The 14,889-nt window shown below is 46.7% G+C and overlaps 1 protein-coding gene across 2 annotated transcripts; it reads right to left on the bottom strand.

Moving 5' to 3' along the window:
- Nucleotides 1–314: 314 nt before the first annotated feature.
- LOC135804871 (Golgi SNAP receptor complex member 1-like) lies at nucleotides 315–14,853 on the bottom strand. Of its 2 annotated transcripts, XM_065318845.1 has the most exons (10): nucleotides 14,548–14,853; nucleotides 12,487–12,592; nucleotides 12,112–12,187; nucleotides 11,184–11,324; nucleotides 10,207–10,268; nucleotides 9,820–9,888; nucleotides 9,160–9,189; nucleotides 2,083–2,165; nucleotides 1,688–1,815; nucleotides 315–1,003 (listed from the first exon to the last, which is right to left on the bottom strand). In XM_065318845.1, the coding sequence occupies exons 1-9, from the start codon at nucleotides 14,564–14,566 to the stop codon at nucleotides 1,697–1,699; spliced, it is 705 nt and encodes a 234-aa protein (XP_065174917.1). In that variant the 5' UTR covers nucleotides 14,567–14,853; the 3' UTR covers nucleotides 315–1,003; nucleotides 1,688–1,696. The 2 variants fall into 2 exon arrangements, with proteins under 2 accessions (XP_065174917.1, XP_065174915.1); XM_065318843.1 differs by lacking the exon at nucleotides 315–1,003 and having other exon boundaries at nucleotides 1,626–1,815.
- Between the last annotated feature and the right edge of the window lie 36 nt (nucleotides 14,854–14,889).

Below are 14,889 nucleotides of genomic sequence, written 5' to 3'. Positions count from 1 at the left end.
TAGGCATAATGTGTGGGTATACATGTATTACGCTTTGCACATTCTTGTTGCTGTTCAATCTTTCGGCTACAGCATGCGAATAATTAATTAATTATACAGAACACTGCACACAAAATTGCAACTTCAACTTTAGACTTCATGGAGAAAAAAACATTGCACAGCTCAAGAAATGAAAGCCTTCAATGCATAGGCAGCACGTGGGAAATCAATTTCCAGGGGAGCCTGGAAATAGAACCCCAGTCAACATTGGCGCTTTTTTTTTTCCCCCCCCCGATTCCCATCGGAGCAATACTCAAGTCCTCCTACGCAGCATGTAAAGCGAGCGAGCACGTCTATAAAATATAAGCTAGGAGACCTGGAGAGATTCAGCACATTAAATGATTATAGAAAAAAAACATAAGAGCATATTCAGCCTTCTGTGCAAACTATTGGCAGATAAATTAATATGAAAACAAATTTAAACAATGAATATAATACAGACATATGTCAGTATACGGATACGTCATGTCCAGCTATTGGGCCAACAACGTGCATTCAACTATTGTACAAGAATAAGATATGCAATAACAACAGTATGTTCACTGATACGCCTGATGTACATGTACGTGTACAGCGTGGAGCCGCTCGTCAGTCAAGGTGCACTGCACTCTGCCGCCACTTTGTGTACTTGTAAAAGTTATCCTCGTCAAGTTAAACGGGATAGAATTCAACGAAAGGCGCACCAAGCAAGCACTGTTGCACTTTCGTCGGGCACATGACTCGCAGGGCTGGAGAAGACGCATGGCTATGGTCGCTCATGCAATCATGAACAGAAAGAGCAGAATAGAAAGAGAGTATAGAATCGCATGGTGGGACGGGTGAATACAATTTGTACATGGACAGCTTTTAAAAAGCTCAATGGCAGGCAGTCCCTGTGCTAGTGCTCGATAAGCAGCAGCAGCAGGATGGACTGAAGGCTACCGGTCACCCGGTCAGCAAGCACCGCAGCCAGCGGATGCGCCAACGAGAGAGCTTGGAAGCTCAGGGCCCTACGCTATGCTTTTTTGCCTTGATGACCTAGACAAAAAAAAAGCATAGGGATGTTATAAATTCTTTAAAAAATTCCTTTTTTTAGACATAACCTGGGATTCGAACCCGCACTATCGCGCGCCCTGCATTCATCCCCCGATGCACTTCGCATACATACTAATTCTTCCAAGTTGTTTCACATTGTGATCTTGCATTTGAAAGCCCTATTTGAGTTATATGCATTGTGGCCAGCCGTCTTTGATGGCACGGTACGGTAGGGGATAGGGACGGGACAGGTACGATCGAGGGTAATACGACACCGTCTCCAGTACCGTACCGTACCATCAAACACAGCTGGCCACATACAGCTTCCCGCAATATTCAAATAGGGCTTTCAAACGCAAGATAATAACGTAACGCAACTTGGAAGAATGGGTATGAATGCGAAGTGTATGGGGGAATGCATGTAGGGCGATAGTGCGGGTTCGAATCCCAGGATATGCCTGAAAAAAAAGGAGAATTGAAAAATTTATAACATCCTATGCTTTTTTGCCGTCAGATACGGATAGCGCCAGGCGTGACACAAACAAACACACAAACAAACACCAAATTAAAGCTGTGTGGACCCTGGCTAGCGCCAGACGTTACTGAAGTAACGTCTTCTGCATAGCTACGGGAATAAATAGTATTACATGAAAAGGAAGAGGACAATGATGCACACGGCTATCACGCTGCCAAGGATGATGCTGTCACGACGCTTGCGCACATTGATGCGGCCCACCAGGCTGTTGATGGCAGGAAATCGATCTAGGTAAGTACACGGGTCAAGGAAGACACCTACAAAGAGGCCAGGAAGCCTTGACTAGCGTGCACACACGCAAGCACGCACACACACACACACACACACACACGCACACACACATCTTTTTCAAAAAGCCCTGGACCCGCCGCGTTCATAACAGACACTACACTAGTAATGGAGACCTGCACTTACAACAGACACAACAGGAATTGGGGCAAGACACGGAGGTCTGCACTGATAGCAGAGAACGACAATAGCACTGGAAAGGATACTCAGCAAGTTTCTGACACTTCCAGTGATGTTCAGCAGTCGCCGTCGCTGTGCTTCCAAACTCTGACGCGCTCGAACAGCCACCCTGAATGCAACAATGGTATTGTTTAATTAATAGGGAAAACAATATACAATGAAAAAACTAGGGGTGAAACGGTTACCCTTTTAAAAGGTAAAAAACGGGTATCTGGCTTAACGGGCGGGTTATCGGGTACCCTTTATCCGCCATACTTTTTCCAAAAACGTTGCATTTGCTTGGGATCGTAAGCGCAACATGTCTTTTACAGGCATTCTGATAGGAGAGCGATTTTCGGGCAACAATTGCTACAGTAGCCTTCCGGATTTCACGCCGGGAGGATATGCGAAGTCATACAAGTACACTACACCACGACAAGCACAGTGTGCACAATCACTGCGCTACATGCTAACAGTCGAAATTGTCGTAGCTACAATGGATACCGTGATATGTAGCAGGATTGAACGAGGAAAAACACACTCAAAACTGTGCACTGAACTGTACAACTGTACAACTGTACAAGCAAGCTTCTAATACTGTACCCTACAATCCTACAAGACTATCGGGTACTCGTTTGCTAACGGATCAGCAGCTAAACAGACGGGTACCCGGGTTACCCGGATCACCCCTTTCACCCCTAGAAAAAACCCACTTGAATTGAGGATGATGTGTGGAGGGGTTTTCATGTAATAATCTTAAAAGCAACGAATAAAACGCTCTGGAACCCTTTCAATTGTTGCTACGATTGTGATATGAGCGGCAACATAGTTTTATTCATTGCCTTATTAAAACAGAGGACCATCACACTTGTGCAAGTGCAGATGATACTACAGTTGCGCTCACTGAAATCCGACCCAAAGTGCAAACCTGGTGCCCTGGACCAGTTCCGATTACATCACTGTAATTGTACATGTGTACGTCCAGCCGCATTCGTGCCACTGCCAGGGCGACAAGGGCCGTGCAAGCTGAGGGCCGGATTTCAGCGAGCACAACTGTAGATACCATATACATTCTCTATTATAAGCGCCGTGCTTATATTTTTTCAACACCCCTCTACCCCGTGCTTATATTTTTTCAACACCCCTCTACCCCGTGCTTATATTTTTTCAACACCCCTCTACCCCGTGCTTATATTTTTTCAACACCCCTCTACCCCATGCTTATATTTTTTCAACATCCCTCTACCCCGTGCTTATATTTTTTCAACACCCCTCTACCCCGTGCTTATATTGGAGACCGCGCTTATATTGGAGACCGTGCTTATATTTTTTCAACCAATACATCCATACAAAGCAAGAAGAAATACATGCTAGATATCATGCATGCAGCATTGATTTCCACCAAGACCGTGCTAATAATAGAGACTGTGCTTATGTTTCGAAAGGTGCTCACAGTGTGCTAGTATTAGAGACTGTGCTAGTAATGGAGACCTGTGCTTATAATAGAGAATATTATTATTTGAAACTCGGGTATAGTATAGTATCTAGTTACAGTGGTGGAGAGTTACTCTTAACTCGTTTCCATATGTCCTTTTCCTTTCTAATATTATTATTTCAAAATTTTGCGAGTGGCGCGGGGCTCTAGACACCTCACTGGTGGTGTGAGACTGGAACTGGGCTGTTATCACTGCTGTAGCGCAGTATCTACTTTCCTCACCGTTTGTGCTTGTGTTGTCATGTATATGTAGTAATGCACACCCGCCATGACGCGCTTTGCACTTCTCTACGCGCGCTGTCACTATGTACCGCGCTTTGCTTGCTTGCCTCCTTCTTTTATACTGCTGTTCTTTCCATGTCCACTTCATTCCTGATGATGGTCATAAAGACCGAAACGTTGTAACGATACCAATGGATTTGTGTGAAATGCAGTGCTCTCTTGAGTGTAGGCAGGTTGCCTGCAAACAATTCAAGTATAATGAAGCTGCGTGAAGCGTCCTTCAAAATTTTGAAACGGTTCTCCCCCTCAAGGACTCAGACGCCCTGGTTGTTCGTGAAGTGGGCATGGAAACTAGAGCGGAGTCTTTGTCAGGTGCATTTTCTGCTTCAATGTCGGCGGAAACATTTAGTCCCATATTTTATTCAGCGCAGCGTGCCCCAGCCTATAGGTTCCCGTCCTTCCAGAGCTACCCGTCGCGATGCCTATGTTCGCAACCTTCTGAGGGATGCCATCGAGGACAAATTTCGGTGGAAGTCCCACTGCTATGGACTATTCACGGCGCGGAGGGCCGACCTGCGCTCGTACTCCAAGCAAGACTATATTTGGCTACGTGCCTTGTGCAATGCTGTGTGTCATGCGGAACGACTTGCCTCCCGACGACGGCTCACCCTTAAGCTAGAGCGTCTATGCCAGCAGCAGTCGTTCGTGGGCTTCCCCCATTGCCAGCTGCCTGCAGGTGGTCACCGCAACAATGTCACGACGCAAGACCGCTCTGGATGTGCTCTTGACTTAGACAACTGTGTGTCGAGTGAGGCGCTGGACCTCCTTAGACTCGGGCCGGGCTTTGTTCCGTCGGCTGGCAAAGCCAACCAGAGAGTTATGCAAGACGTCGAGGTGGGCGTCGAAAGAATGGCGTACTCTCTTCGCTGGTGGAGGCAGTCCTCGGAACAGCAGCCATCTATGGCTGACGGAGGTCCCGCCAAATTTGAACCCAAGATCTGGCACCTGAAGGCACATGGTTTCCAGCAGGGCCCTAAACTGTCCAAGGACGAAGAGTACAGCCTGGCGAGCTTCAAGCGCGAAGCAATGGCCCTGTACAAAAACTCGCGAGTGCCGCAGCCGAACCTGTCTCACTCTGATCGTGAGCAGCTCATGAAGGTCGGCAAGGACGAGTCGGTCATCATAAAAAAATCTGATAAAAGCAACAAATTTGTAGCAATGAAAATGACCACTTAGCTGGAGAAGGCAGAATCCCTGTTGTCGGACGAGTCCCGGTTTGAGAAAGTTGAGCTTACTATCGACCAGTGGGAGGAGGAGACCCGAAAGATACTCCGCCGAGTTTGCGAGGGATCCTTGGAAAAGGATTTATACACAGCCGTGATGCCGGGTGACAACAGCTTCCCTGAAATGTACGGTCTTCCAAAAGACCACAAGTCCAATATTCCTCTCAGACCAGTCGTTGCGGCCTGCGGCAGCCCAGTTACAAACATCTCCATAGTCCTCGAACGCATCCTCAATCAATGTCTCCAGTTCGTGCCAGCACACCTGGAGAACACTGTTGAAGCACTCCAGTGTATGAGGAGCGCGTTTCCCAACCTCAAGGCCCCGCCCGGCACCATCATTGTGACTATGGATGTGGTGGCCCTTTACCCTAGCATCCCGATTAACGATGGCATTGCAGCAGTCATGAGAGTCCTCCGACAACACGAGGGCAGCATCGATCTGTTCGGTTTCCGAATTGGGCAGGTCAAGGAGCTCCTCGCACATGTGCTGAGCTCCAACTACTTCCGGTTTGGAGCGCAGGTGTACCACCAGAAGGATGGTGTGGCTATGGGCAATAACCTAGCGCCCCCCTTTGCCATCCTGTACATGCATGACCTAGAGAGTTCGCTCTTGCGTAGTGCACCTGCCAGCCCAGTTCTGTACAAGCGCTACATCGATGATGTTTTCATTGTGTGGAACCTCGGTCCGGAACTTCTGCAGAGTTTCCTAGATCACTTCAATAATGCCGATCCTAATATTAAATTCACTCACCAATCCACGGAGTTGACTGGCTCAATCAATTTCATGGACACGACCGTCCATGTCTCACCAGATGGATCTATATCCTATGAACTATACCGCAAGCCATGTCACAGCGGACTGGTATCAGACTACAACTCGTCAGTTCCCAACCAGCAAAAGAAAGCAATTGCTTCCTCTGAGTTCCTGCGTGCCGTCCGCCTATCCTCCGATGCCGACACCCTAAAAAGAAGTGAAGAAAAAGTAACCAACATCCTAAAATTCAACAACTTCCCAGAGTCAGTTATAGTTTCGGCACGTGAACGAGCTATGCGCCCCCGACGTGTCAGAGTGCAGAATGAATACCGTGTCACCCTCAACCTACCGTTTCACACCGAGTATATCCACAACAAAATTCATAAATTACTCCGGAAGTACAAGATAAATGCCCAGCTGATTTACAGGAACCGCCGACTAAGTTCTATGATTTGCACGTCTGCCCTCCGCAAACCACCATGCCGCAGGTATGTAGACCCGTCCAGGCCCCGTAAACGGGGGCGGCCCAAAGCTGCTTGTGTCGCCTGCATGTCCGGTTCAGGGGCATGCACGGAGCGAAATGTTGTATACCACCTCGAGTGCAGGTGTGGTGATAAATATGTCGGAGAGACGTACCGCAGCCTCGCTACCAGGACAAAAGAACACAACGACGACGCACGCAACACAGTGAGCGGCACCGCGCTGGGTGAGCATTTCGCGGCCAAGCATGCATCTGACCCATTGCCATTGGGAGCAACGGCTTTCTCAGGTATCCGGGTTCTCGGTTCTGAGCGTGACCGCCCCAGGAGGAGGATCCGGGAGGCCATCAATATCAGGGAGCGATCCCCGGAAATTAACAATAACAGTGGCTGGGATCTGCTATAACACCACCTTACTGCGAGTGGCGCGGGGCTCTAGACACCTCACTGGTGGTGTGAGACTGGAACTGGGCTGTTATCACTGCTGTAGCGCAGTATCTACTTTCCTCACCGTTTGTGCTTGTGTTGTCATGTATATGTAGTAATGCACACCCGCCATGACGCGCTTTGCACTTCTCTACGCGCGCTGTCACTATGTACCGCGCTTTGCTTGCTTGCCTCCTTCTTTTATACTGCTGTTCTTTCCATGTCCACTTCATTCCTGATGATGGTCATAAAGACCGAAACGTTGTAACGATACCAATGGATTTGTGTGAAATGCAGTGCTCTCTTGAGTGTAGGCAGGTTGCCTGCAAACAATTCAAATATTATTATTATTATTATTTAAAAAGGCGACGTGGAGACAATAATCTTAATAATGCAATGAATATAACTAAATGCGCACTCATATCACAACCATGGGGACGAATCATGTATTCCAGAACGTAATTGAGTCACCTCATTTACTACTTTGAATGCCGACAATGTGGTAGTCGGTATGTTGGTAGGACCCTTCAACATCTGTCCGAACGTATCAAACAACACGTGCCGCTCTCAATATTGTCACAGGCGGCTAGGTCCTCCCGACCAAAGCGTGGCCGACCACGTAAGCACCCAACTCCACTGTCCGTTCCGGCAGAGGCTTCTGCTCCACAAACGGTGTCTCGGAAAAACCAACACAGCACGCAGAAATTGGGAACAAACATTAATGTAAACAAAGACGAACACTGTGTCTTATCTTCATTATCAGCGAGTACCGGAACGCCGGACGCAGACAACCGCAACTCACCAAAGCTGAGAAGGAGCAAACGGCTGGCGGCAGCTCGGTTTGCAGAGGTGACTGGAAAGATGCATCGAAACTCTCCGGATATGGATGATGCCAGCGGAAGAGTTGACGACTGTCAGGCGTTTGGCAATGGCAAGGGAAGACCGGTCAGGAAGAGAACGCGACGGCAGCTGGAGGAGGAGTGTGGAAGCGACGTGTGCAGTGACGATGATGAACCCGGTGGTCAGTTGCTGGGAGAGCCGACGACAGGTGAAGGTGGCAGCGATGATGAAGAGGACGGTGACGATGATGACGATGATGGTGCAGATGGTGTGAAGGACGGTGGCGGTCAGAAACCAAGTGAAGGCGGAGGCGGTGAGAAGAAGAAGAATACATCGGCAATTAAATTGCATTTGTTGTCTAACCCCGTGTGTCGTGAAAGTTATGATGATTCTTGGTTCAGTGTTGTTCGTTCTGCAAGTAGTTTCAAGCAGTTAAAAGTTCTAGAAGCAGTCTACATTCGCATTCGTGATCCAAATCTTTGTAAACAAAAAGAAAATGTCACCGCACTTACGCTATTCCAGTAAATTTGCACTCACACACACTTACACATGCATGTCCATTGTCACACTGCACTTGCTGAATTTCCTATCATTTCTCACCTCACCTATAGTTTATTACCTGTGCAAATTGTTCCTAGGTTTGTGCTATTTTTCTTACTATGCTTGTATCCTCGCTGTTCCACTGCAAGTGTATAAATCCTATTGTAGTTTCATCATTCTCTTTAGTCACGAATTCCATTGATAATTGTGACAAGAAAACGTTCTGGAATACATGATTCGTCCCCATGGTTGTGATATGAGTGCGCATTTAGTTATATTCATTGCATTATTAAGATTATTATTATTACTCATAAAAAGGACACACTTCAGGCTCATTACAAACATCTTGAAAGTTTTTGTCTTCACAAGTATACTTTCAAGCCTTCTCATCAGGTGAAATACAGGCAAGGGAAAAGGAACAGGAACAGTGGATTAAATACAGTAAGAAGGTGGTAAAACAGCAAAGTATACTTGTGAAGACAAAAACTTTCAAGATGTTTGTAATGAGCCTGAAGTGTGTCCTTTTTATGAGTATTATCGCATTTTTGTCTCAGAGGAAACTATTATTATTATTATTATTTATTTGTAAGAAAGGGTTTGCTCCCCACACCGGAGCTCGGTGTGGGGAGCAAACCCTTTCTTACAAGTCATCGCCGAAGTCGCAACCACTACTTCGTATTATTATTTATTCATATTTTAATAGGGCATTCCCCACAGACGAATATACGGTATACAGGGCCAGCATATCGAATGTACTGGCACAGCACACTCCAAAATTAGCAGAACAGTATGCAGCCAGATGGGACATGCATACGACACTGGGCCACATTAGGACATGGCAAGACCCATGATGCAGCTGAAACAGTCCTTACAGCAGTACAGGATAACACTGCCGATGGGGTGGAGAAGGCCAGTTACAGATTCCCCGTGCACGAAGGCCACTGTCTATCCGTCAGCCCCAGTGACCAGTCGACAACATTCACCACCTCACACAGAACCAAATTATGGCTTTAGTCAAAGCAAGCAAAGAAGACAGGAAAGCAACGAGAACGAGCCAACAAAATAAAAGCTCGACAAAAGCTTACCCCAATGCTTCATCTGCTACTCGATCAGATCTGGAGTGGAAGTCAAGATCAATACAGGTGTAAACATGACTAAAATGCATCATAGTACATGTACCCGAACCAACAGCACAACACTAGCAAACCTGAAGGATCTTATAAAGTTTCAGTCAGAATACTGTAAAAGCAGAAGTTTTCGGTAATTTCGGTGCCGACAATTTTTACCGAAAAGAAAACGCACCGAAAATTTCGCTACAACCAGTACTGTAGACATGTAGTACTAGTACACTTACCTGGAAAACGGGTTTTACCGAAAATTTCCCTCTACCGAACCGCCGATTTCGGAGAATACGGAAAATATTACACCACCGCAAATTTCTGCTTTTACAGTACGAGGATTGAGAACTGCACCCACAAAAGAGGTAAGACCTAAAAATCTCAAGAATTTGCGAAATGGCAAAAATGCACGCCTCTTATACCCCCCCCCCCCCTTCTTCCTTGGGCCAAGTCTAAACTGCTTCTGCACAAGAATAGGAAGACAGTTCGAAGCAGGCTACACTGTAGATGTCCTACCTACAACTCAACACAGCGACATTCCTGCAGAAATGGAATGAAAACACTAACAGCATGGCTCGGTGTACAAAGGTACACGTAGCGCAGACAATGTGAGAAGGAAGGACTTACGAAAGAAGACGTTCGTGCTCTCCCATATAGAGCGCCGTCTGGCGATCAACTCCGGACGACTTGTGCGCTCTATTGGAACACGCAGGTCAGAAACACAAAATGGTAGCAGCCCATTTACAGAGTGACAGCACTAGATGTTTCCGGCCCTTGCAGGTACATTGCACTGAATTTTCACTGTAATTACGTGTGCTTCAGTTGTACAATGATGAGCTAGGCTACACACACACAACACACACACGCAGACACACAACACACACACAACACACACACACGCAGACACACAACACACACACAAACGCACGCGCGCACACATGCACGCACACACACAGCAGTTCACGAGAAAACTGAAGTCCGTCTATCTTTCTTCTAGGACAAGCAGAAACTCACGCTATGTCTCGGCGAACCGACCCCAGCAAGTCGGCCCTCTCCTGCTCGATATGAATCCTCGACTGCATGTAGAGCAAACAGACAGTTGAACATCGATAACATTAAATTTTTATTATCCATGCAGTCAGTTCTAAATTGTTCAGGGGGTGCACATAGGGCATTCGATACCGCAACACGATGCATGATTGTGTTGCCACGTTAGTAATGCATGACATTAGGGCACCTACAGCACTGGTACTGCTGTGCCGCGTCGTGTACATCTCTGTGTTTACATGTCCACTCTGTTGTACATGATCAGTACAACCAGACATGCAACCAAACTCCAAAGCATGGCATGCATGGGGACAAGCGCAACAGTAAAACAAAAGAAACCAAAAACACACACACACACACATGATGATCAAGGGTTTTAATATAGGCCAAATTTGGATTTCCAGCAAAAATCAATATTTTGTAGGGAATTTTTCAGGATATTTCAGGATGTCCAAATGTGCTACACGGTGATCACCTCACAAGCAGGTGAAGGATCATGTCTGACAAGTGTGGGTATGAATTTCCCTTTCGTGAACAGCAAGTTGCCAACAGAATGTGGTCCTTTTCGGGGCTACAAAGTATTGTTCCCTGTTCTGACACTTCATCAGTTTGATCCTTCGTGCTGCACTGGTACTGAACTCCCTGAGCTTATAGCAGTGCATTCCCAACACAGTGTGGGCGTGAATTCAACGGCAAAGCGCTGCATATGTATTGCCGTATGCTCTTAGCAAATCACCACCGTACAAAACCGGTGATGGCAGGACAAAGTGGATGCTACAAAATACAGTGCTGCTAAATGAAATCCGTGAGTCACGTTTGCACCTTGTACCGTTTCGCAGCTCAGCGTTCGCAGGTCTACTCTACTGCTATGCAACGCCCGGCGCGTACTTAAGTGACGCGACTGGATTTCATTGAGCAGCACTGCACAAGGCAACGACGGCTACCTTGATCTTGTCGAATTCCAGCGTGTAGCCCTGCAGAATGCCAGTGTGCCGAGCCACGGCACGCTCTACTGCCGCGCTGTTGGACGAGACTTGACTGACGTTTCCCGCCGACTCAGCCAGCTGATCGTTCAGCGATGTCAACTGAGCACAGACAGCAGGAGCGACAATATTACTACTTTGATTAGTACACGTAGCAGCAAATGTGTACTACTACTTGCAATGTGTACTACTACTTGCGCATCATACAATCAAAAGAACCTACGCCAGAGTATGCGACTCTGCATACGAGATCTGGACAGCGCAATTCACTGTTCACATCATTGTCGTCGTCATTGTGCTCATGCAGCGCAACACTACCGTTCTACGACTCGCTGAGAATGCCGCTAACGACGGCATTCCACTCTCCCAAAACTCATGCTGAGCTGCACACTCTGGTCTACGTATTCTGGATGTAATTGACAGTAGCACATACCATGCAGCGTAGAGAGGCTTGACTGCAGAAGCAGTTGCTGCAGTGAATAGTACTGAATACTATCACGTACGTCATGATGTAGTGCGCACACACCAGTATGCACACTTGTGTACGCCCGGCACCCAAATACACATCCATACGTCTGCATGGCATTCTTTAGTTGGAACATCACCGAGGTACATGTACTAAATTGTTAGGTCCCTACCATTCATAATCCCCATTGGCAATGAATTTCACCAGCAAGGTTGATTACCAATACGGTCAACCTCATGAATAACAACAACGCGCGAATAACGACACAATCTTCAGCCGTAGTGACCATTTGACTGCATTCTTTCAACCTCACCAATAACGGCATTTTCTCATGCACGATCGAGGGTCATTATTTGCAAGTTTGACCGTATATAAGACAAGAAAGAATTTCTGAACAGGTTAGACCATGAGACTAGTCCTCACTTTATTGATGAGCTGCTCAATCTCAAGTGCCATAGCCTCACATGTTGTACTGCTCGAGTGACTGGAAAGCGGATCACTTCAGCATGAAAAAAAACAAAACACAGATGCAAATCAGAATCTCAGTAACTGGATAAAGAGAGAGAGGGAGAGAAAGAGAGAGAGAGGCAGAAAGAGAGATAGAGAGAAAGATAGAGAGAGAGGAGGAGGGGGTGAGCAAGACATACCAAAGAAGAGGTAAGAAACCGGGGAATGTTCAAAAAGGCATAGTCCTGCAATCTGAATCATGAGTAAAATAGGTGACTCCATGTGGACACAATAGAAACACAACAGAGACAGAACACACGCAAAAGAAGGCAGAGGCAAGGAACAGCATACCCATTGCTCCAGGCGCCGGCATTCTGAATGCTTGTCCCTAGCTTGCTCAGAGACACAAGCTTAACATCAATTTCATTCTCGACCTGCCGCACATCGCGCCGTAAGTCTACAAGCCAATACACACAACACGCACACACGTATACGAACAAACACACACCATACACATACCGGTACACACACGGGCACACACGGGAACACACACACACACACACACACACACACACACACACACACACACACACACACATGTACACACACACACATACGTACACACGCATACAGTACATTCAGTATGCGGATAGCTTCTTCAACGGGCTATGGGTATGGATGATCATGAAGCTACTATGAAACACACACACACACGCGCATGGTAGGACCTGTTTCCTTTCCTTTAATATATACCGGTATGAATAACGATGGAAAGTGAAGTGCAGTCAAAAAGAGCGCTGGGCCACCTGCCCTGGACAGCCAAACTCAGTAATTTGTCGGATTCCTGGTATCGACTGTAATGTAATGAATATTGTGTTCTTTTCGAGAAATAAAACACAATTTCTTTTTTTATTTCTCGCAAAGAGTACAATGTAAAAAATAGAGAAGAAACCACATGAGAACGAGTTATGCAGCAACTTTGCACGACTGTAACAAGATGATAAAGAGTCAGAACGTGCGATAATAGGGCACAGAACTGATAGTCCTGTGACAGCAGGGTCTACGTAGTGGGCAGCTCTGTGCTGAGCTGTCACACCCTTTTGATACAACGTGGTTTGGCCAGTGTCTTGTCCAACGTGCTTAGCATGAAGGTTGAGCGACACGCGCTTTCCCCCGTAGGTGACATGCCTTCTTGGGATGGCACATCATGTAACCCAACGCCGGAACCTGGTCAGGTATGTTCTCGCGTTGTACGTTTCCTGGAAGTGTTTCACTTCCTGGAAATGTGACTCCAGGCTTTGTGCAAAACCACGTCACTATGACGTTCTACAGGTTTCCACGATGGCTCGGTGCTTTGTGCAAAGAGCCAAGACTAACAGGACATTGTATAACAAGAGCTAAGTGCAAGAGAGGAGATGTGTACAAGAACCAAAACCGTCACCGCGCAAGAGGTCAGAGTATCACGCAAGCAAGATCAAGAATGCAGCAGAACTTACCCATAAGAAGCCGCTGAGCAATGGCACGTTGGGTGAGCGGACTCCCCAACGTGACCCTCATATATACGCACATTGTACTCTGACGTGGGTGAGCGGGCTCCCTACGTCCTAATTTGGTCTTTCTTCTCTCCATGTCTTTCTTTCTCTTTCTTCTCGAATAATTACCGTACGTGCATTCTGCTTTTCTGCTGACTGGCTGCTCATATTCCGGTTTTACTTGTTCTACTATTTCCTGGAATTACCTCGTACCATTCTAAGCAATGATCACGCCTTATCTCTAAATTGGCCTATAAAAGAAGCTCTCATTCTCTCTTTTACTTCAGTTCAGTCGAGTCGAGACTCGGGTCTCAGCTCTTAGTCTTGGTTTCACTTTGAGCTCGGATTTGAATACTACTCACAACGTGAAGCTAACAATCCTTGTCTGTTGATCGTGTGGGGTTGAACTTGGACCAAGCCAACTATACTGGTTGGCGCCTGGGTTGTGTTGGGCTTGTTGTGAGGCCACACGTCTATTCAGTCGCCGCTCGTAGTGATTCCTGGGTCCGGTCACTGAGCACAGGAATGCGACACTGACAGGCAAGCTGGGACCTAGCTCTAACACATCTCCAGTGCGCAAACCAATAGCCTTCCAACTTGGAAGGTTCATGGTTACGTAGGATGCTACAGTTGTGGATAATTGCTGCATAACTCGTTCTCATGTGTTTCTTCTCTTTTTTTACATGTATTACTGGCTCAGTATCCGAGTTAAAGAATACAATATTCATCATATAATTTGAGGGAGTAGTACAATCCAATTATTTTAGTTTTGTTTGTGTCTCATCGTCACACAGTATAACCTTATGAAGGCAAGAGCTACAGCAGACATACCCTTCTCTCTCTATTGCATCTAATGCAAACTACACTAGTGTTTTCTTACCTTCAAACGGTCGCTGCATCTCCCAGTCACAGCTCAAGTCATTTTCCACTCATAGCATGCTCACAACACACTTGAACACAGACACGATGATGTAGAAATACAGTGTCAGCCCCCTGGTACAGCTTGTTACAGCAGTGGAAGCAGTACCCCGATCACCACCAGCATCGACCAGGAAGAGGCAGAGGACTATTGGTATTCTCGTTTTGAATGTTGAGACAAAGTACAGCCACAAACCTCCACATCAAAATCCTGATTGATGAAACATAGTCCTGTGATATACGCACCAGATCAGATAAGAACACAAGTACAAGCGAACAACGTAAAATCAAAAACTTGAAAGAC

The sequence above is a fragment of the Sycon ciliatum genome, chromosome 1 (assembly GCF_964019385.1).
Source record: "Sycon ciliatum chromosome 1, ocSycCili1.1, whole genome shotgun sequence".
Taxonomy (NCBI): Eukaryota; Metazoa; Porifera; class Calcarea; order Leucosolenida; family Sycettidae; genus Sycon; species Sycon ciliatum.
Note: the sequence above shows the minus strand (reverse complement) of the source record. Positions and strands in the feature narration are given on the sequence as shown.